Here is a 24806-nt window from a genome sequence, read left to right as displayed (position 1 = left end):
AATTTATATCTCACCGACCCAAATTTACATCTATTCTAATTGTGCATAATTCAAACCCCTATGTCTCTTTCTTTCCTTCACTGTCTGTGAGCTGATTTATCGCAGCTCTGCCAGTCTGTCGAGGCTCGTTACTCTTTTGCCGTTTGGTTTAACTTTAGGCACGTCTCTTTGCAGCGCTGGCGTCTTTCTGGAGTTATTTTCAATACAGACACTGTGCTGTTAAGTGTTCTGGACAGCAGTAAGAGCTTCGTTTACTTCTGGCACTCGGGGTGCCAACTGAAAGTATGCTTTAGTCTGGCTTGTCTTCGTAACACTTCAGCACCAACCGTTTCTCACAAGCGTTTCTTCAGCATTTCTCACTAAAAGCCCAGTCCAAAGCAAATATTCACAACAAGATGAGATGAAACTTGTAGTGCACCAGTCTGCAACATCCTAAAAATCCTGCCAGTTTACACCAAGACAAGACGGTGCATCATCTACATAGCAAAGACTCTCTGTACTTCATTATGATTTTCATGTTTTCATGCTTATCTTGTGGCTGATTATAATTTGTAGCTGGTTAAATCAAGAGTGAGGATAGTGATGGCGAGATTCTTGCTACAGCTGCATTTCTGTAATGAAATGGCAAAAACACAAACAAAATGGCCCCAGCTTTAGATGGACAATATTCACAACAAATGCACCACAATCTATCTTGATTTTTTCAGGCACTAGCCAGCCGGTTGAGGTGAGACGGGTCAGTCCACACTGCTGCAACTTTTCTCTGCAGCCCTCTAAAATGGTTTAATTTTGTTACGAATCTTTGGTCTGAACTGGGCTTAAAATGTCCCACCGGACTGAAGCTCTCACAAAAGTTGTTGGCATGACTGTAAATCTGGAGCAAGGCGGAGTTTTCAGAGCTTAAGAAAGGAAGGAAAGGCATATTTTACACACATTTCAAAGCTTTGGTAACACAAGATTTCCCTGACTGGTTCTGGTCGTTGGCTTAACAGTTTTTAAGAGCTTTGTCGAGTTCAGTCCCAGCCGAAATTGTGGCCGGTCATTTGGTAAAACTTGAGATTGAAGGGTCTGTAGAAGTCTCTGAGTCTGTGCAGGACCTCGTTGGGGATCTGGGGGTGGGGCCTGCCCTTCGACTTCCCCAGGCAGCGGGGCCGGCTGCTCCCCTCTGGCTTCTTCAGGCAGGGGAAACCTTTGGTCTGGTTGAAGTAGAAGTGCTTGTCCGTCACCACGCGTTTGAGCCCCAGGAAGTCTTGGACACGGCCCATCTCACCCGCCGGGTCTGTCACGAGGCGTTCTCCGCTGACAAAGAGGAGGCGTGAGAGCGGGAAGTATCGCAGCCAGTTCTCAAGGTGCTTGGCATAGATGCCGATGCGCACAGCACTCCAGGATGTGTCGATGAGGCCCGTGGTGGCGTTGCGGAAGGCAAGGTTTTTGAAGGATGGGAGCCCGGGGGATTTGGACAGAGTCTGGGTGTAATCAGAAACAGCCCGAGTTACGGGGTCACGCACCACCACGATGAGCTTGGTGTGGCGGCTCATGGAAAAGACGCGACGAGGGGCTTCTTTGGTGATGAAATAACTGGGAGTCTTCTCCATGGTGATCTGACCCTCCAGAGTGCGAGGCATCAGGTTCCTGTATGACGGAGAGAAAGAAAGATGGACATTAATGAATCTGTAATGTAAATAACATCTTTATATCAAAAGAAATGAAAATGTTCCCTCGACTTTGTCCTAATCCACTTTGCATTCCTGTGCTAATGCCTCACTCGCCTCGCAGGCTTTTTGATTTCGTTTGTAATTAGTGGCTAAATCTGCGATCAGAGGCAGATAAACATGACATTAGCTGCTGGCAGTGATGGAGTGACCGTGTCAGCACAGACTGGGAGGGAGGCTACTGTAGGAAAACCACAGGGCTATATTAACCTCAGGAAAGTCATTTCCTCTCCTCCTAAACAGCGAGGACTCTCCCTCTCCTCTTGGTCCTTGAAGCTCGGAGAACGTCCCGCAGGACTGAAATAATAAAACCCACATTATTGTCATACCACGGGTATTTGTAGACTTACAACAGGGATGGAAAAGTTACTCTTGTTTTCCTCTTTTGTATACTACAGGCTAATTTGTATCATATGACAGTGTTGGACGACTTGCATGTTAAATGTGATAAATTACTCATCACATGTTAGTCATTAAAACACTATTCTGTTTTGCTAGTTACTCAGCAGCAAAAGCAGGGGCGGAGCTTCAAAAAACTAGATTTACCACCTTACTGTTGGATGCCTCTGTGCACCAATTAAGTTGCACTTGGAATTCATGCCTCCATCCATGTCTGTGATAATATGGATGCGACACACAAAACATCTCTACAATCAGCACAGTTTCTAGATTTGTGTCCCCAATTCAGTATCTGACCAACTGTCTCCCCTTCTGTTCCAGCCATATGACGTTGCTGTTGCTGTTAGACATATGTGTGAAATATGAGCGTACGAATTCTTGAGTAATGGCCAAAAAACATGTTTTATGAGGTAACCCTGACTTCATCATTGACTTTCGACCACCAGATTCTAATCAATTCATTCTTGGGTCCAAGTGGACGTTTGTGCCAAATTTGAGGAAAATCCCTCAAGACTATCTTCAGATATTGCATTTAGGAGAATGAGATGGATGCAAGTGACCTTTGACCTAGGACCACCAAAATCTAAACAGCTCATTGTTCAGTCCACTTGAACATTTGCAAAGAAATCTCCACAAGAATGGCTGGATGGACGGACAAATGTACGGATGTACACAGAAGTCAAAGTAAGTGGTAACTGGTTAGACAACCAAAAAGCTTTTAACTTAACAAATTCCCAGAAGAAAAAACATGTTGACCTCTGATTAAAGTAGTTTGGATAATTAGCTGAAACACTTGGCTTCTTTACAACCCATCTGATCGTCTGGCCACTATATATTCTTGCCCCAGTTCTTCTAAATTACTGTTATCATTACCAAAGTTACAAAAATAAGACCCAGGTTATAATAAACTGGAATTAGCCTTTAATTTATTGAATATTTTGGCTGCAGTCGTCCAAAAGTTCAAAAGTATCCTGTAACAAACAGTTAGTGGAGTTTAGCCTTTATGGTAGCCATGTGTTCAGTCCTGTTGTTTCCTTTGGCCATCTCATTGTTATTATCATCGGAGGTATTCTAGGCACACTTTGGGCTGCCCTCTTCCTCCTGATCTTTACCCGTACTTAGATGACTCAGAGGAGACGAGGTAAAAAAAAAAAAAAAAAAATCAACAAACCCGACCGAGGCTTGACTGAGAGCCCTCGTAACGTGCCAGAGCACAGTGTATATAAAAGGATGGAAATGGGAGAGAAAGGAAAACCTATTTGTCTTGTGTCTGATATTACATTCAAATGCTACCGAAACACTGAAATGGAATTTAATAACCTCCGCTGTAAAAATAAAATCCATCCAAGTTTAAAGAGGAGATTCAAAGCTCAGTTATAGAAATCTGAGCAATGAGGAATGCCAACTGTGAAAGATCCCTCAGCTCGTTTCCATGCCTCCCTCCTCCTCCTCATGTGGTGACGGTCGGGTCGGCGTCGTCGTGGTTGGTCTATAAGCAGAGGGCTTATGGGGCTCTGAGCTCTGGTGTGTGCTGATGGAGCCGACTCTCTGATCCAACACACACAGTCAGATCCAAGTCCGACATGTCCCCTGGCACCGAGCTATGAGGCAACACCAAATACACAAGGAAGTCGTATCACAGAGAAATACTACAGGAAATAGCAAATGTTTGGGAAAACAGCGCTGTTTCTATGGATCGTCTCAACATCAGGACGTGTTACAGCGAGCGTTTCAGGCCAAAGCAAAAGCTGCAACCTCTCGCACCGAAGCCAACTCTCTGAGGCTTATTTGGTCACCACATGATGTGAGCGGCAGTATAGATTTTATAATTCTGAAGCTTAATTTCTCCTTTGGATCCAAGGGCAAGTTTAAAGACTCTGGCTCTGAGAGGAATCTCCAGCAGTTGATTCTTTCATGTGCCATCAATCTGTGGACGTATTTAAGCCCGTTCTTGCTCCCAACTCGTCAAATACCACTACGTTGTCAGTGATGTCGGCATCAGACACCGACGCAAAGAGGCTTGTTTTACAGTGGTATGATAGGCACTGGGCATTGGCAGTTTGTAACCACAACTACCAAATATAAAGAACACAAAAGTCACTATAGTGCTATTGGTAGGGGAGGCGGATGGGTCCAACAAACCTGCACCTTCATCCTAGAGCCCACTGTTCACTTCCGGTGTTAATATAGAGCCAAACCCTTATGTTTTTTTCTAAACCTCACCCAGCCTGCTCTCATTTCGAACTCGTATTCTTTCTCAGTTTGGTGTAAGACTACGATGCCAACAGGCACTTTTTGTTTGTGTGTGGAACACCGCTGGATGGTGTTAGAGGAGAAAGCGGCTGCACAGAATCAGTTGCAGAGTTATTATATGCTGGTGGACGGTCAGACTGCTGCTACTGCTTCCGCGTGGTACACACAGGACGGTGTCACTAGAGAACAGGCCAGATGGAACCTGTCGCATGCACATGAAAAATGGTGTGCGATGGATGTTGTCAGGTTGAAATGCTGATGATAACAGTTTAATTTAAGGAGTGCATGGACACCTATAGGGCGGGTGGGAGGGCAGGTAGATGGGTCGAACAAACCTGGACTTTGATGTGGGAGCCCAATGCTCAGTTATTTTTTGAGTGTCATTTTTTTTTTCAACACCTACCTACAGTATGTCTCCTTCCCCAATCTTAGCCATTCGTGCCAGCATGTACATTTGTTGATGTCCCGCTGTTGGTTGCCATGTGCTCACGTTGTCTAAACATAACCATGCGCAGCATCATCCCACCATGTGTATTTGTTGACATCACGGAACATAAAGAACAGATGCCCAAGGATACCTAAAACGTAATATTTAGACGCAGAAGTCCGCTGACAAAGCTGTCATGACTTGGGATGTTAACATTTTGGATGTAACAGTACATCAAGTCAGGGACAAAATCAGTCTTTAATATCAAGATTGTTTAAATGCTCTCAGCAATGAAATACAACAGCTCTTCTTTGTCTTGTCCATGTTGTTTCCACATCACGACTAAAAGCTCAATATGCCCATTGTCTGAGAACAACTTTCCAAAAATGTCAATGGGATCATCCAAGGAGCATGTAAATGTAGCATGACTTAAAACAAAGGCTGCAGCCTCATCTGCTCTGAGGGGAACTAAAACTTGACAGTTATTTTAGATGTTTGAGATTGTGTAACAGTTATTGAACACAGTTGTTGTGCCTCTGGAGAAAACCTTGACTGGCATCATCTCATTTTTTTTTAATTCAAAGGAATGCATAGAAAAAACACACTATACAACAACAGATCTGCACGATGCAGGATATTTTCAGTTATTGTTTTTTCCCTGTGGTTTCAGGCAGCGACAGCCAAAGCCGCAACCAGATCTGAGAGCTGAAAACAACTGAGGTGCCGGTGTGTTTGGTGTTTTGTGTCTATGGCTCTAAATGGATGTTTGATTTCACCCAATCAGTCTAATGGAAGCCACGGTGCTCCAGTCCAGGCGGAGCAGGGTTCACATTGACATCATGTTTACATTGTGAACCACCAGCCTATAATCACAGAACAGAAAGACCAGGAGGAGGAGGAGGAGGCCACACGAGTGGAGGAACAAAACAGAGAAAGAAGAAGAACAGGAGGAAAAAGAAAGGAGGAATGAATGTATGTAATCCTGTCATGAACCCGGAGTCGCTGCTCAGAAGCTTCTAATCTCTCCCTCTCTGATGAAGAAGTTTGTTCTTTTGTATCTGATATCATCAGTGTTCAGGGAAACCTAGCGACCTGATGTTTGTTTTCATCACACCTTTAACGTCTGCATCTGGAGCAGGAATGCACTCGACTCTGAAAGTGCGCAGATGTGCGTTTATCTGTGCACATGGACTCTTTCTCTGGCTCACAGTTAGTTGAGCTCTCTGTGGGTGGGCTCTGCTTTATTAGGGCTGTTTAAAGCTCTGCAGGCCAACAGGCTACTGTTTATAAAGAGAATACGAGGACACATGAGTGAGCTGTGGATACTGACCCACGTTGGGCTCTTGACTAAAGCAAGGGTTCACCCAAATTTTCATGGACAAAAATTCAAAACTTTTCCATGACTTTTCAAGAACCCATAACAAAAAAGTTTTTTTCTTGCCCTTCTTATATTTTTCAGACATGTCATATTCAAACTGTTAAAACATAATGTAAGCTAGCTGGCATACATAAAGGGAGAAAGGGAACACTGGGAGAGAATAAAGAAATGTATGTGATGTTAAAAAAACTGTATCGCATCAACACTTAATTTATTTGATTTTCTATATGTTGACAGAATAGGACACGTGTATGAGTATGCACAGCTGCATGTAAACAGGAATATTAGTGAAATGTTCGTTGTCATTAGACATGCGAACAGATAAATAGGAATATTGTCTTTTGTGGAATAAGGGCAAGTATTTTGTCCATGTAAACGAAATCAGTGTTTCTGTAGTTTTTGCGCTCTCACTTTCTAGTGCATGAAAGGGTTAAGCTAAATTGCTCAAAATGTGTGTGTTTATTTTAAAATAAAAACCTGCAGGTACTGTAAACACAGTGGCTATTATCGCTTTTCTAGTGGGAAGCACACGCTCCACAGATATTTTCATTTTTTGTTTGCATCTCTCTTTTTTTGCACTTCCTACTTGCACGCACACACACACACACACACACACACACACACACACACACACACACACACACACACACACACACACACACACACACACACCATCCATGTGAACATGCCTTACACAGGATGGATCCACATCTGGGAGCAATGAAGCCTTCCGTGTGTGTGTGTATGTGTGTGTGTGTGTGTGGCGGAGATGAGGGAAGTGTTTCTGGGTTCCGAAGTTTCCCTCTGGTACCACCGGGGCTCAGAGCTTTGTACCGGCTCTGCTGGGCCTGGAGCCAGACCCCCGGACCCTCCTAATCCCCGCCAGCCTGCACTACACCGACATGGCCTCTTCCACCCTGAAGGTCAGCGGCACATGGTTGTGTTTCAGAGAGCGAGACCACCGGGGATCACGGGGGATCGTGTAATGGTACATGTAACGTTTCCCCCTCTTTATCCCTCTGTCTCTCTTTCACTCAACTTTTTCCTCTGTACAGCTTCAAAGCGTCCACTCGGCCTCTGAATCTTCACAGCGAGGTTGTTATGAACACATCTGACACGTATGACGGGATTTTAAAACACACTGACATCCTGAACCACTACAGAGAGACACATGAAGACAGATACAGGCTGCCTGTGTGTGTCCACAGATCTGTAGAAGCAAAGGTTTGTCATTACTGACGGCAAATACAGGCTGAGCAGCTCCTGTGGGCTGATTACAAGTCAGCAGGGCTGTGAGCAAGTCAATAAAAGAGGAGATAAAGTAGTGCTTCTCTTTGTGTCTGTTAGAGTCGGGCCATTACGTTAGCTGGATGCTTTTTGTTAAATGTAGAGAAAAATTCTTCTTGGTGTATTTTTTTTTTTTTTTTTTTGCCCGGCTGCCAAAAGGAGATTTTAAGTTTAAAGTTATTAATGAGAAGTAATTGCATCTGGTTTTCATTGCATTGCAGAGACGTTCAGTCTAAATGTTGTTTCTTTTAAAGAAGAAAATTTAAATGTAAATCTAAACTCAGTGGTGGAAGAAGTATGTAGTTCCTTTACTGCAGTAAAAGTAATATATATATATATATATATATATATATATATATATATATATATATATATATATATATCACACCCTGTGAAAATACTCTGTTACAAGTAAAAATCTTGCATTGAAAATGCTTCTTAAGTAAAAGCAGTAAAGTAAAGTAAAAATATAATCAGGATAAAAGTACTTAAAGTACCCAATGTAGAAAAATCTACAAAAAATAGAAAGAAAAAAAGAAAAATCCTCTCTAAATTATAAAAAGGCATAAATGTTGATTAAAATAGTTGGAAATTCATTTTCTTTCGATTGGCTTATTGATTAATCAACTTATCGTTGCAGCTGTACTTGTATAAACTGTTTAGTAATTTCATTTTTACCAAAAAAATATATTTCTAAAAACTTGTCATGTATATTTATGCAAAAATGTTATTGTGTAAAGTAACAAAAGCTGTCAGATAGATGTAGTGAATTAAAAGGTCCAATATTTCTCTCTGAAATGTAGTGGAGCAAAAAAGTGTAAAATAGAATGAAATACAAATAATGTATTTAATTATATTCTAGCACTGTCTTTACTTCTAAGTTTTAGGAATGACACTTTTTACAGGGTTTCTACACAAAATTAAATTCCAGACTTTTTTTTTTTTTTTTTTTAGATATTTGCTGTTCTACACTGAATAGTATAAATCCTACAGTATATTACCCGTACACACAATATGTGTTTTACATAAACTCCTGTTGCTGTATCTCTCTTCAGCATGTGTGTGGCGGACGATTATACACACTCCAAAGGTTACCGTCTGGCTGACGCACCGGGGTGGTGAGGAGTATTTTTACCGAGGAGGTTTGCATCACTGGGGTAGGTCGGTAGGAAAGAGCTGAAGAATGTGTTGAGCAGAGGGGAAAAACAGAGGCGGAACGGTTAATGGAGACATCACAGGGCCTGAGAGCGGCGAGTGAGTGAGAAGTGGTCAGTCAGAATTTCCTCAGAGGAACCGGGGCGGCACTAATGACAGAGGAAGATCCTCCAACTCTGCACACTTTGAACCTGCAGCGTTAGACTGGAACTGTTTGAATCAGGCTGCTCTCTTAATTGCTGAATAGTTTGACACGTTGGGGAATATTCGCTTTCTTAACGAGAGTTAAATGAGGAGATACCGCTCATATGCATGGACGTATAAAGTGAACTGCATGAAGCCAAATAAAACGTCCTGGATTCAAAATTGCCTGAATCTTTCACATCGTTGGGCCCATAGAGCAGCACAATACAGACTTAGATTTCGGGTGAGAATATCAGGGTAAGCCAATCACAGGCAGGAAGGCGGGCCATCCCTTTGCCGTGCTAAGATTTGAAAATCTGCTTCCTGGGGGCCTGGTTACATCTTATTTGTTCAACTTTTCCAAAAACCTAATTGTAACCTTACACGACCAACACAAAAAATCGTGAAACACGATATAAAAGTGTTACCATAAGGAGTGAGCCTTTGAGGACATACTTGTGATGGAGCCAAGCTAGCTGTTTTCCCCCGTTTCTAGTCTTTATGCTAAGCTAAGCTAACTAACTTGAGCTTTATGATAACTATACAGAAACGACAGGATCGATCCTGTTCTTCAACTGGATATACATTATGACAAGTTATCTCTGGAAAGTAAAGTGCAAATAAATGGCAGTAACAGCGATAATAAGAACCAAACATATCAGTTAATAATTAAAGACTGACCGCAGGAAGAACAGGAAGTAGTGATGTTATCTCTCTGATAATAACAGAAACACGGAAATAAAACGTGTGTTTGAATGTTTATGTGTATGTGTCCACTTTGTGTCTGTGCGTGTACACTGATTGCCCTCCACCCCCCCGCCTTATCAAATGGGAAAATCAGTGCTGTTGTTCCTGCCGGGCCCACAGCAGCCTACTTGTGTGGCTTTATCTTCTAGCTGCCGGGGGCCCCAGGGGCCCCGCCCTGCCTGCTTTCATCAGATCTCCTGAACACAGGATGGACGTATAGATAGTGCGAGTAGATCCTGACTCAGTGATGTCATCATGTCCTCACCACAGTTACATAATTAAGCTGTTAGTAAGATGGATGTCAGTGGCTGCACAATCAAAACTAATCTTAAAATCCGCACATTAACACAATTAGTCAGCTACTTGAAAGACAATTGATTTAGAAATATTTTGTTAAAGTAATTTTCAGCAAAAATGCCACAAATTAAATTTATCCTGTATCTCAAATGTTATTATTTGTTGTATTTTCTTAATTTTCTATTACACTAAATAAAGTAAATGCATTTTATTTTATTTTATAAACCAAACAAATAATTAGTTATTAGAGAAAATATGAAAATAATTGAGATTCAAAAAAATGTATTCTGCAATATATTGCAAGGGTGTTATTCCATGTTTCCCAAATTATATTAAAAGTATTTCTTTATATATGTAAATACTCAATATATTACATTGTTTTTATTAATTTAATTTATTTTTAATTTATCTATTCATTCCATTTATTTATCCATTTTCTTTCTTTCTTTTTCTTTTTATTTAATAGTCTTTTTATTTAGATGGATTCTTTTCAGTCCAGTTTAACAGGTAACAGGTAAAATGTAATGTTTAACTTTGTCTCTGAGTCTGCACAGCTGACAGAGAAAACAACCTTGTCTTCACTAATTAAACAGCTTCTCTAAATGGGTACACAGACACATATGCGCACACACACACACACACACACACACACACACACACACACACACCTCAGAAACACTGTAATTGACTCAATATGGACTTGTGCTTGTCTGGCACCTCCCCAGGTCCCGACCAATAAGAACACTCAATACTGTCGGATCCTAAAAAGCCACTTCCGAGCAGCTTCAGCCTGCCACTCCTTGTGGTTTCTCAGTTCGTTGTTAGCAGCGTCTAAAGCTGAGAAACGGAAATCAGTGTTGGCAGAGACTCGGCTTTTACAACTGGAAACAGTCTGATATTAGTGCCATCTATCAGCCTCATCAGAGCCGATTGTAGAGGCCACGGTAGAGTTTGGACTGACATGAAGCCGGTGTCGGCTTCCAAATTTCCTCCCATCACTGCGTCTTGTTTGATGTTTAGCTTGTCCTCACATTGAGCTCCAGCTCTCTCTGCCAGAGTTTCAGGCATAATTAATCTCATTTCCTCTCAAAGCCGGCGCAGAGATCACTCGCAATTAACCACTTCAAGTCAGTGAAGTCTGACCGATGGGAGTTTTCTAGGAAGGTTTTATAGCAGACAAAAAAAGGTGTGTTTCTCTGTGGGATTCTCACAACACCCTCCACCCACCCCCCCTGCCAGGCAGTCAGACATTAAACAGAGAGAGAGACAGCAGTGAGAGGTCCACAGTCAATAATTAGCTGCCTCTGCAGACACACAAGTGATGGTTAACTGGTCTGAGAATCTGTGCTGACCATAAACAGCAGCAACTACGAATGATTGTAACTGTGTCAGTATCTCTTCTTCTGACATGAATAACTGACCTAATGGAGACAGTGAGCTGATTTTGTATTTCAGTTCTTTCTTTAGTGTTTATCCATCCGCTGTCATTTTAAAGTTGTCAAATACTGCAGCTTTTTTAAACATTTTTATTTTTTTACACAATTTAAGCGTACAATCCCGAGGCCAAAAGCCACCTTTTTCTGTCCACGATACGCCACTAGACAGTATTAGCTGAGAGCATGACTTGGTAGAACCGTTTGCCATGTTATAATATGCTGCCGGACAGCAGCATGATGCATGGACAGGCTGCGTCAGTTGAGAACACAGCCGGACGGAACCTGTCATGTCTGCATAATACGCCACTGGACAATGTCAGGTTATAACGCTGCCAGTAATGATTCAATATAGGGAGCAGGAAGGTCCCTATAGGGCGGGCAGGAGGGGTGGTGGATGGGTCTGACAAAGCCTGGATTTTCATGTGGGAGTCCAATGTTTGTTTCCTGTCTGAATGTGACGTTTTTTTCTGCACCTCACCACGTGCCTTTTTTTGCATAATTCTAAACTGAACTGAACTGAATTGAACTGAACTGGACCCATAGAGGGGACTCAAATCCCCGCTCTCCCTGAAATGATCTCTAGTTGAAAGCAAATTATTCGACTACATTTTTTAAGTCCAAAAATGAAGTTTGCAACAACATCAAACGTTAAAAGAATGACATCATTTCAGTGAAAATGATACGGGACAAAAATCCACAATGTCCGTTCCACATAAGTTCAACTGAAGCCTCAGCCGTCAGACAAATCGAGTTAGGCAAATCAAGTCAGTATCTTTACAAAATTCCTTCTTTGTGTTTCAATCCCTCAACTCAGCAACGAAACTCTGCTCAAACACAAAGAGGTCATTTTCCCTTGGAGGGAAGTGCATTGAAAAGGGATCCCTATGGTCAGTATGGGCAGGAAAAAATCTTACAGTGACCAAGAAGTCTTGAACATGCACATATGATTATGTGAGTGTAACTCTGGCATTGTTTAATTAGGAATGTTCATGTTTTATGACCTTATCGTCAGTATTCTACATATTCATTTTAAAAGAGACTATGTCACTGTAGTATAGGGGTTAACATAGGGGTTAAATAAACATATTAGGTCTATTTAGTGATATAAAATCAGTTAATATACTTCACTTTCCACCATCGCATGTACTTTATACAATCTGATGACTGTTGCCGCTGTGTCACCAATTTTCACCTGCTTTCTATTCCTCTTTCACTTCTTTTTCTCATGAGGAACTACATGTATTCAAGTAGTTTTTCTCATCCCCAACCACTTTCTTGTGCGCACACTAATCTAAATAAAAAGATCAATTACCCAAAGCAAAGGGAGAAAAAAGGAACAAGGTAAATGATGAAGAGCGATAAGATGGAGGAAGTAGCAACAAGTTTCCAACATAGAGAATTATAAGGTGCCTGCCTCCGCGAAATTTCGTTTCACCTCCAGCTCTTGACAAAATTCTGACCAAGAAAGGCAACGCCAAAACTGCCAAAGAGGAAAAAAGCAATACCTGCTTTTGACTGCAGCAAAGCACGTACCAGCCCTATAAACATGAAAGAAAGCCGATGAGGTCATTTTTAGTCTCCTTTTCCCTGCTGTTAGATGTTAGTTTTATATTGCCAGCTGGCACTTAAAAACGCAGCTACCTACAGCAGTCTGCCTTTTTGAACACAGCTCTGTGTAGTTTGTTTAATTTGAAAAGATGTTTACTCGGGACAAAAATGATAATTCAGCGATCGATTAAGCAGTCATTCATTTAATCAAGCGTGAAATTCTTCGATCAATCGATACACTATGCAGTACTGTTAAAGTATATGCAATATGTTACTGTGAGCTTTGATTGCGAAAAACACATTTAGTATTGTTGGGTATAAGTTTTTATGGTTTTTGAAATAAGAATAAATCAATTCATCGATTAATTGATTGGTTAAAGAAAGTGCTTACAATTTTCTACCCTAATATTTACAGATTCAAACATCTCGTATCAACAACTCATGAGCAAAAATGTTGCTGAAACACAAATGACACCTCTTTCAGAGTAAAGTAGACAACGAGCTACAAAGTAATTTTTATAAAAATGAGCTGTCCACTGAGCTCAACAAGTAACGTTGCTCTCTGTGTGCAGCCCGCTGTAAGACGAGTGAACGGGACCAACTACAGAATACTACAAAAATATTCAGTAACTACACTTTAACGAAGTGTTGTGTCCCCAAAATCACTTCACACACTGATCTCCTGTCGGTATGTAATTTGGTACATTTGTGCTTTTGCATAATTCTTGGGAATTATTTCACTTCACACAAATATAATTATAAGAACTCCTAAAATACATCTCTTTTAAAAGCGTTTGCTTGACTCAGTTGAGGCAACAGTACTCATGATCAGGATCAATTTGAGCCGGAAAAAAACCCAAAGTAAAAAAGATGATTATTTTGCTGTGGCACGTTAAAGATGGCGGCTTATCGTGATCTCTGTGTGTTTAACAGTGAGGCAGACTTTGATGAGTTTGCAGCGGAAGTAAAAGCACGTCTTTAAGATGCACGTTCTCATTCTGAGATGTTTGGAATTAAAGTCAGTCATGGACGTTGACGAACGACACAAACCGCCTCTCTCTGCACTCCATCGCTGTGATCAAAGCGTGGTGAGGTTCATACTTTCCTCTCATCGTACATCTGATTCTGTTATTTCTGATTGGACGAGATATGGCATGCTGGGAGTCGAAAGGTCGACCAATGACAAGCTGTCAAAATATTGATGATGGAGATAAATCAGACCTTTTTTTTTTCCTCACATAGTTAAAAATCCATACCTGTCCTGCACCAATTTATCAAGTCATGTTTGATTACATCCTTTCAGCTTCTTTACATATTAAAAATCTCTTTCCATGTAAATAGCAGCACGTGTCATGCAGTATTTATCAGCTCTGACAGACTCACCGGATAGTGTTGCTCATGTTCATGCATATATAACCGACCCAAAATACTTGCAGAGCATTCAACCCTGTCTCCTGCACAAAGCCTCCTTTCTTTCCACCAGCAACATCTATACATTTCTATTTTTCCAAATTCTTTCCTCCCCCTTTTGTCAGTCTGAGAAAACCCTCTCTGCAACATGCGGCTTCCAAGAATGCGAGGGCAGAGGAATTCAACCAGAGAATCCCCTGTGATTGGTAAAAAAAAGTCTGACAGGAAATAAAACCTGGACATTCCTGTCTAGGTAGCTGAATTATACAACGAGAGAGAGAGAGAGGAGACTGCGAAACAAAGAAGTGAGTCGATAAGGAGAGAGATTTAGAGACAGAGGGAGAAAACAGGAGCAGTGGCTTTACATGACACAGTTTGAGTGACCTGAACAAGCCGATAAATCCAGCCAGCAACACTCAGACTGCAGGGTATAAATGTCAGCAGTGGAGCGGAGTAACAGCTCCGTGTCAACAAGATTGAATATTCAGAAGTTAATTCATTTCTGCTGCAGCAGCGTGATAAAGGCAGGGAGAGAGGGATCAATACAAAGAACCTATTTTAGGTGATCGATATCGGGAAAAGACATTTATATATGCAGGATATTTAGAGTAAGGAGAAGAACGGACAGCAAGGGTGTTTCTAGGATCTGAGGACATTGGGGGACCTCTATAGGGGGGTCTGGTGATGCTTTTTTATGCACTCTGGCACCTTATTTACCCTAAAAATCTCTTTTTTAGAACTTTAATTATGAGTTGTGATGCGAAAATTAGCAGTTGGCAGCTGCTAACATTAAAAAATTCAGAGTACTATTAAATAGTAGCATATAGTAAAGAACAAGTTTTTTCTTTTAAAAATTTTGGTGTTTTTTTTTAATGACAATTTAATTTTTTGGGTGATTTAAAAAAAATACAGATTTTTTTCTTTAAAAAATTGCTGATATTTTTCTGTAAATTTTTTTCTTTAAAATTTTGAGTGATTTAATAAAAAAGAATTCATTTCTTTTAAAATTGTGGCGATTCTTTTCTTTCATTTAAATTTTTGTTTGTGATTTTTACATAAAACATACTTTCTACACCCTCAAAATAAGAATCACCTAATGTTTTTTATTGCACAGCCAGAAACACTTAACAAATTGAATTTATTGTTGGATTTTCAGATTTCCAACTGTCCTTGAACACATCATGTGAGATGAACGCTTCAGACATTTTCCCAGAGTCACTCAGAAAGGCTCAGGGAAAAATATTTGTAGCTTTTGGGGGGGGGGGGTTCAAAAACTCCAGCCACACTCCTAAACTGATAAATAAAGAACAGTAAGAACAGTCCCTTGGTCCCTCGCCTCTCAGGTAGATCCGATGCAGTGTGAATGAACCTCACACTCACTCACTTTGCACACCACTGCTGTCTAAACCCTCGTTCCCCACCACCAAACCACAGAATGGTTTCCAGTCGATGGCAGAGCCAAGGCTTTTCCACATAGAAGCATTTTTTCTTAAACAATTTGCCAAATGCTTCCTTTAAGGATGTCCATGTGTTTTCCTTGGTCCCCAGCTGAAGACAGAGGCCAAGGCTCAGAGACACACACTTTGAAATGAAGAGCTCTAAATGTTTAAGTGATACTTTCCAGCCCAGTTTCACATGATATTGTTGGCTCCACATACGACGGTTCTGTTTCAGATTGATATATGTGAAACTCGGGGTACTTAACATGTAATTACACTAAATGAATAATATTTTTATAACTACATGTGAGATCTGGATGTATTGAAGAGGCGGGAGGGCAGAAAGGGAAGGAAGAGGGGACAGTAAGAAGGCAACAGGGAAGTACACAACTTATTGGGGCAGTTCAGTGTTCACATATGTTAATCAATTACAAATTATGACACTACATTAATGACATTTTTGGAATTATGTATAATGTGTAAAGTGATGTGTGCCAAATGGGATGCCATAGCTCATAACTCCAAAGCCTCAATAGTCTGAAAAATGTTCCACAAGACCAAAAAGGCCATTTGTCAACAACCCTGTATCCCAAAACAGAAGCACATGGCTATTTATTATGCAGAATGACATCATCTGACCCTAATGCTCTAGTGAGGGCATGACCCTTACCCTGATATTCCCCCCAGCTAGCAAAACTGAATCGGCCCACGTACTGCCTGAGTCACGCGTGCCGGAACGAAAACACTTGGCCTAATGATCTTTGCAGTCTCTGCAGGCCGATTCAGCGTTTACCTTCAGTGTTGTTGTTCAGCACTTATACATGTCAGATGTGACAGTTTGTCTTTACGGTGTCTGGAAAAAAAAAAAAAAAAAAAAACGCCCAACAGGCTGCATACAGTGCCTTGTCATTCAGCTGGTCTCAGAAAAAAAAATAACGCTTTAGTGGACACAGGGCCTTGCGGTATAGGGAACGTTTGTGGTTGGGGTTAAAAGAAACCAAAGTTGACTGTTGACTTGAAAAAAACGGGAAATGGATGAAGTTCTCCTATTGTGGTGTCCAATATTTTGTGTAGTCGTCCATCCAACCTCGACTTCATCCGTCTGTGGACTTCCTGTCAGCTGCTAAGGCATGTTATCACCTGGATGTAATGTGGTTTTCGGGAACTTGTTGAATTTTTGGAAGGGCAATCACTGTGTTGCAGAGTCAATATGTGGATATATTTCCTAAAATCAAAAAATTGTTTTTTTTTTTCAAATCTCCCCATAATCCCACCTGGAAATTGCAGAAGCCCCTGCAGGAGTAAAGGTTACTGGTGCATGCTTCAGACATTTACATGTGTCTCATATAAAAATAAAAAAGGCACAGTTGTCTGTAAGCCGGTGAACTACACGGCCCCTGGGTCCAATAAGCTTCCCCTACAGCACCAAAGGTTGAGCTGCAGGAATACTGATGACTGCTGCTGGATATAAGCTGGGGGGCTGGTAGTGTTGACTAATGCTTCATAAGGCCTTGTTTAACTGTGACCAGGGGTCTAATCCCTCTCAGCCACTCTGCATGTCCCTGAGCTGTCCGTGTTAATGCCTGACCTGTCATTACACCGGTCCAATCCTCGCAGTGTTGACACGTGCTGTCGGCGGATTAGGACGCAGCGAAAACACACGTTTCATTAAGCGCCTTCAGAAGAGAAGAAAGGGAGGTGATCACATCATGTCTGCGTTCAGAGATACAATGTCAGGTCAGTTTCCCCTCGACATGAAGCAGTAAAATTGTCTCACCTTTAACCCTTTCTATTCAGGTAGCTACAGAGTGTTGCGCGTCGTTGAAAATGCATGTTAGCCTCACACTATCAGATTAACAAAGACAATATGCAAAACTGTTATTTTATCATCACAGATCGCATGTTATCAAGTTTGCAAAGGGAGGATGTGTTTCCCGGCAGAGAGATGACAGATTTTTTGCAAGGTTATGTAGCGGAAATTTAACAAATTTGAACTCTGACCCACGCTGACCTGCAACATGCAAGCCCAATGAAATTTATGGAAGAGAAGTCACAGTGAAAGAGTTAATTTGTAATTAACAAAGAAGCTCTGTAGATCTACTGTCTGATCCTAACGGGACTTGAGTAAAAATCGAAAGCCTGATGAGGACATATAGTGTATTTAAATGAACATGAATAACTCGTTTATGATCGGGTTTTCAGAGTATTCCATTTGTATGTTTAAGCGTATAAACACCATATTACTTTTAACAGAAACCCGCATATGCTCAACCGAGTACTGAAACTGAAAGAAACAGGGGTGTATGCCCGGAATGTGATAACTAGATTTTTCTAAACAGCTCTGTAGATCTACTGTCCGATCCTATCAGGACTTAAGTAAAAAAATTGAAAGCCTGGTGGTAATATCAGTGAGGAGATACATTGTTTAAAAATGACTTTTGAGGTTGATGTAGTCCATAGTATTCTGCTGCTGTGTAGGGTTACTTTCTGCTGGTTGTTTTAGGAGAGACATAATGCAACAGATAACAATACTGACATCTCCAGTCAATCCTCACATTTTACCCTAAATATCCCTTTAGTTCTCTTTTCAAACAAATCCTACTTGTTTGGGGTAGAATATTCAGATCTGAGAAGCACCTTTTATAGCTTCATTAAATGTTGAAAGTGAGATGGTTTGTGCATAATCTCAGGCACATTTCCCTAAATTCCAACAAGCCAATTAGAGCTGAAATAGTTAAGTGTTTGGTTGAAGATTAAACCTTTGAAACCCGAGCAAACTGGCTGGATTTCTTTCAAGAACATAAGGAAAAGGCATTAAGCAATTTTATGAGAAATGACAAAAAAATAGCATGGAGTCAGTAAAAGCAAAAAAAAGCATGCATAAAAAAAATAAATTAATAAATACAAAACAAATCGAGGGAATGACTTGAGGAAAAGCTAAAAATAAATAATTAAATCAATTATGAATATTAGTTTTCTGGACAGTTTTTCTTTTCTTTCCTTTTTTGTTAATTTTCTAGTAATTTAGTCAATCTCTCTTCTTGTTTAGGTCATTTTAAAAAGACCACATTTGTTTTCAATTTGCAGGACATTTCTTGCTAAGTTGGTCACTGCCTTTTCCCATGTTTTCAAAAGAAACCAAACCAATTTACTCAGGTGTCAAAGGTCTTACATGCTTGTGAAAGGCTTCAGAATGCAGCACAAGAAAACTGATATTGATACAAGTTTCAAAGGGTTAATCTCTATTTTGATAATCTCAAATGTAAGGATTTGCTGTTTTTTCTTTGTTTAAAATGAAGAAAAGCTGAATGTATCTGGGTGATGGATTGATGGTCAGATAAAAAAAAATATTCTGGGAAATGACGATGATGATTTTTCACTATATATTTTTTGACATTTTATCAGCAGATTTAATGTAAAAAATTATTTAAATAACTGTTAGTTTCAGCCACTATCATTACAAAGAAGGAAGACGTTGCGTGCGCTCAGTTAGGGTGTAGTTCATCCTGTATTTTTGCAACAGTGAAACTGACTGCAAGCAGCCGCTTTACAGACTTTACTCGAATAAAACCTACATTGTGTTGCAACTGGATTCAATTATTCATAAACTCAATGTGAAACTGCCTCGACAAGCTGCTGCCCACATTGCTAATAACTGTCATCATGCATGGTTTTCCTGCAGCATACAACATGCACAGACACTTCGCATGCAACAGGAAACTCTCCTCATCCTTCTGAAAAACAGAGGCACACACTGTGATCTGTGCAGTTCTGCCTGAGCCTCGCAGTGACCCGATCATTACCCGACTGTATTGATCTGTCGCTGAGTCTCTCTGTCTTCGTCTCTCACCACACCATTTCTCTGCCACACCTCTACTGTCTCCTCGTCTCTTTATCAAACCGTCATTTACTCCCCACATCTTTTTTCCTCATTCCTCCTCTGTAATGGTTTCCCCCGTCCCTCCATCTGTCTCTTTCTCTCTCATCTCTGTGTCGCCATATCAAAATATGAAGCTTCCTCTTGCAAAAAACCATTATTTAAATTACAAAAAATATTTTTCTTTACCAATTTATACATGCAAACTAAAACTACAGTGTCTCTCTGCACGCTCTGATCCTGAAAACAGTTTCGTGTGCTTGGATTTTGTTGGAAAAATTCAAATAAAGGCTGTTTGTGACAAGAAATATATCGCTGTGAACCTCCAAAAGCCCAATCCAGTTGATCCTCCAGCAAACACCTGACTGAGGGGTCATCCACACTACCACCATCCACAACATCCCATCCTCCCTCTGCCATCAGGCCGCTGGTGAGGCCCTCAGGGGACCAACATCGGACACTTAGGGAAGCAGCGTGTCAGCTCAATAAACAGCAATTTATTGGCAGGGTAGTGAATACGCTGGAAGCTATCAGCAGAGCCTCTTATTGCTGCTGAGGGATATTAATGAAGAGAGGAGGGCGAGGTGATGTGTGTCTGCACAAAAACAGCCTTTATGTGCACCAAAAAGTGGATCTGAAATAGCTGTTTTTGTTACATCAATAATGTGTCTTTTACTGTGAAAGGGGAACTAAAAAAAAGGAATGTTGATAATCTGATGACCGCAGATAAAAATGCCACCTAAAGCACCTTCCCAGATAGGTAAAAATTTAAAAAAGCCAAGCTTGATTCATACTATAAAGTGTAAAAACTAACCAGTTTTAAATTACTGCTTCATTAATTCATGTATATTTTTAAACACACTTTTCTGTTTGAGTATGCCAAAGAAACACATTGAGATGCAACTTTTGTCATCTGCCTGATCAGACATTATCCACCCTGTCAGACCGCTCTGACCAGATCTGAAAGCCGAGGCTTAAGTTGTTTTTTTTTTTCAAGAATTAAGTCCCTTTCCTCCTTTAAGGCCAGAAGAAGACATGACTTGTTGTACATGAATGAATCTACACGTTGCACATGTTAGATACAGCATATCTAGTGCACTGAGACTTGTCTCACTCATCACTTTATTCAAGGACTTGTTGGCCATATTTGACCTTTTGTAGAATCAGTCAGTGGTTATTTAAAAAGCCATAAACTTTCTCCAAACACTTGCAATTTGACTGAACAGAGATGTAGTCTGAGATCTCGAGATTTAGTCTTGTCTGTTCCTCGTGCTCAAACTGAGCCATACTCTGCTCCCCTCACTCGGAATAATGTTGTAAAGATTTGAAACTAGGAGAACTGGTTACTCCTCCTGATTTTAAAGCTCTCATAAGTACAAAGTGAATGAATCGGTTGGTGCTTGTCATTGTGCGTCAATATTTTTACGTGTTACTGTATATTCTGTTATGTTTATTATTGTGATTGTTGTTTGTAACATTTCTCATGCAACTGTCTTGGCTAGGTCTCCCTTGAAGAAGAGATTTTTGATCTCAAAAAGACATAGTTCAATAAAAAAAGAATAAATAACATGAAGATACAATAAATAATAAAAAAAAATAATAATAATAAAATTATACAGATTTTACATCGCAGAGAAAATTCATAATTCATAGACTCTGAAGAAGAACAGAGAAGTTCTTTTTGGCCACTGTCTGATCACCCTGCATGACCTGATTTTTCTCCTGTGCATTAACACCTCTCCACATACAATGAGAATAATTCTATATGAGAATATTATGTATAACCAATTGCAGAATTAATTTCACTCCATTTTTGAATGAGTTTATCTTAAATCAATGCCTTCTTTAAATTTTGTAGCCTTTGTAGGCTTCAAGGAACAGGCTTAAGCTGGTTCCTTGAGGACTGCATACAGTAAAAACTAAAAAAAAAGAAGAAAAAAAGCTAAGTGTACAAAATAATATAAAACAAATCAATAAATTAAAAAACAATAAAAACATAATTTTGATCAAATCTAATGAAAATGTAATGATTAATAATGATAATTTACTGTTAGATAGTTCCTTGAAGGCTATAAAGGCTACAAAATTTTAAAAAATAGAAATTTAAAATAAAAAAAAAATACATAATCAATTACTAACAAAAATCAATAAGTTATCTTTTTTTTTAATTAATAAAGATAATTTATTGACATGTATTTTTTTTTCTTAGCCTTTGAGGAAAAACTTCAGACAGCCCTAGTGATAATAATAATAAATGAATAAATTGTCTTTATTGATTAAGAAAGATAATAGGGCTCTGTAGGTTAGATATTTATACATATTCTGAGGACGACCAATAAATTCTTTAACCTAAACTTAAATTACCAGACATTTTCTTCGGGAAAGTGACAGCAAAAAGCTACAACTTTTATAATCAGCCTTCTGCCCTGAACTTTGACCCTTACAGTCACTACTCTCGTTTGGAGACAGCAGAGATCCGAACATAGTTAATAAATGTTATCATGAAGTAAAAAAAAAAAAAAAAGCTTCCCTACCTGTACCAGTCCAGTCCTTTATCGTAGAAGCGGTCGAAGAAGTGCGGCTCCGAGCCGACGGCTCTCACGTCCGGATGGATGCGCAGGAACTCCAGCAGAGCGCGCGTGCCACCTTTCTTCACCCCGATGATGATGGCCTGAGGAAACTTTTTGCTGCCGAAAGTGTTGGCTATAGAGAGATTACTGTCGGACGGAGCGTCTGACAGCTGCTCCCGGACAACCTGAGACGCGTTAAGCGCGCCGAGCTGCTGCGGTGACGCTTCATCATTTAGGATGATTTTATTAGGAAGATTACTCTGTTGGTCATAAACGGGCCTGGGTAAGGAGTCACAGTATCCGTTAAGGCAGTAGAAGAGGTACGTGAAGAAGATGATCATGGTAAAGAAGACGGACAGCTTGGACTGCACCCTCAGGTGTCCACAGTTGAGCGCAGCTCTCCATTTACTACATCCCATGAGTCGCACTCCCGAGCGTGAGGACACAACGCAGGAAACACGCCACATTAAAGGACGTCATGCTTTTTAGAAGTCACTCAAACTGAGGACGCCTTGGAGAAATCACTGTGCTCGTGCCACAACAGAGAGTGGCGCAGAAGTTGTCCCCCCGCGCGTCAAAAAGCTCCGCATCTTACTCAGCGCGTCTTACTCGCCCAACTAATCTCTCTCTTTCATCAAAATCAACCTGTTGCTTTGTCCAAAAACTGCCCTCCACGAGACTCAGCTGAGAGGTGTGCGTGACGTCCCGCAGCGCTCCGTGCCGTCTGTGAGCTCCCGTGGCTCCTTGGCAGCTGCTCTGCAGGAAACACCCCCAAATCCACGCCCTGTTTATCAAACACACGCCCCCTCCATCCTCAGCCCGAAAAATCATTCACCTCTCCAAGCTGTCTGAGACAGAGAAGCTCTCATGTCAAGTTATGATTATTTTAGAGAAATAATTGCATTTAATGCGTTTTGGAAGAGGAGGGAAATGATGAGGAGGGCATATTAGTTTCTGAGGGTGTAATTTCCTCCAATTTCCCTCGTAAATCACCATATCCACGGGGAGACGTCTTCCCTTGCAGCTCCGAGCTCCTGGTTGCTTCTTGCCCAGTTTGTGTAGGTGTGTTTCTGTAGGTGGGGGCTCGTGGCCACCTGCTGTCTGCTGGCCCTACTGACCACACACCCCCATGGAGCCACGGACATTAAACATTACACGGACATTAAATTGTTTTTTTTTTGTCTTGAAAATTTTTTGGTGTTCTTAAAAAAAAATCATTGTTCTTTTGTTTTTTCTTTTTCTGGCTTGCAAAAAAAAGATTTGCAAAAAAAACCAAAACAAACAAAAACCCACAAATAGTGAAACAAGAAATTATCATTGTATTTTCAAATTTACAATAGTCCTTGAACATCAGAAAACCCCCCAGAACCAAATCTGAAATTAAAATAGTGATATTTCATCAAAATCACTTTATTCTTTGTCCCATTAAAAATGTGTCCAAAAATTACGGTGGAAGGAGGGACATGCATTTTCTCCAAGTCACTAAGGGAGGCTTAGGGGAAACGATTTTGAGCTTCATTCCCTTGCTCTTATAAATAAAGACCAGTCTCTTCAGAAAAAAAATCTAAATTAAGCTGTCATATGAGATATTTGCTGATATCCAGATTTTTGGAACAAAATCTTCATCATGTCCTTGAAATCTACCCGTGTGTTCCTGAATCGTGCCAAGAAAGCCTGAGGACAGAGATTATATTTTCAGCGGTGACACAGACAGATAAAATGTCTGGATCTCTTCCTCCTGTATGTGGAGCTTGCTTGAAGTGTAAAACCCAAATAAAGCCTTGTATCATTTCTGCAACCTGAAGATGTTCACTGACGATTCCCACAGTTTTTAAATGTGTATGTTCCTCTTTATTTTATTTTGATCACGACATTTCCTTTAAGGCTCTGTGATAGTCTGGCGACCTGTCCAAGGTGTACCCCGCCTTCCGCCCGATGACAGCTAGGATTGGCTCCAGCCCCCCCGCGACCCTTATGAGGACAAGTGGTTATGGAAAATGGATGGATGGATGGCATTTCCTTTAAAATATGCCTGTAAGTAGATTCCAACCTGCAGCTGTAAAGATATAGAAAGTAAAACAAGTCATGTTGCATTTCTGCACCAAGCAGCAACCTCCAGAGCTCAATAATGAAGCCAACACTGAAGTATGAAAAACTGCAGTTCCGCTAATAGATAGATAGATAGATAGATAGATATACTTTATTGATCTCAAAACTGAGAAATTGGGGTGTAGCAGCGCCATACAGTAAGAACAAAATGTCCACTTGAGGCTGGCTACAAGAGAGTCAACCCCCATAGGGCCCCATGTTTAAATGCCTAAATTTACAGCAGAAAAAAACAAACATGTTTTGGTCTGTTTTGCTAATTTCAACATTCATAACAACTGTACGCAGGTGAATTTCTATATAACTGCTGATAGTGTCCTCGGCTACTCGGTCAGATCCATCCCTCGCTCCTCCACTGCTCCACCCTCTAGTCCAAACATGGTCATTTCTGGCTCCAAAAAAGACAAGGGTCAATACTTTATTTTTGTTTGTTTTTGTTTGTTTACAGTTTGTTTAGCAACTTCAGACAAGTCCAGACAACCTTTCATATTTCTAAACACAGTTACCTGTTTATAATGCATATAAATGATTTTAGGTTTGAATCCACAATTCCTCTTTGAAATCGTGGACTAACACCACCCA

At 40.5% G+C, this 24806-nt stretch overlaps 1 protein-coding gene across 1 annotated transcript; it reads right to left on the bottom strand.

The window, feature by feature from the left end:
• Positions 1-873: 873 nt before the first annotated feature.
• si:dkey-121b10.7 (heparan sulfate glucosamine 3-O-sulfotransferase 6) lies at positions 874-22849 on the bottom strand. The gene is made up of 2 exons (XM_042508608.1): positions 22083-22849; positions 874-1632 (listed from the first exon to the last, which is right to left on the bottom strand). The coding sequence occupies exons 1-2, from the start codon at positions 22583-22585 to the stop codon at positions 1014-1016; spliced, it is 1122 nt and encodes a 373-aa protein (XP_042364542.1). The 5' UTR covers positions 22586-22849; the 3' UTR covers positions 874-1013.
• Between the last annotated feature and the right edge of the window lie 1957 nt (positions 22850-24806).

This window comes from Plectropomus leopardus, chromosome 19, assembly GCF_008729295.1.
Source record: "Plectropomus leopardus isolate mb chromosome 19, YSFRI_Pleo_2.0, whole genome shotgun sequence".
Taxonomy (NCBI): Eukaryota; Metazoa; Chordata; class Actinopteri; order Perciformes; family Serranidae; genus Plectropomus; species Plectropomus leopardus.
Note: the sequence above shows the minus strand (reverse complement) of the source record. Positions and strands in the feature narration are given on the sequence as shown.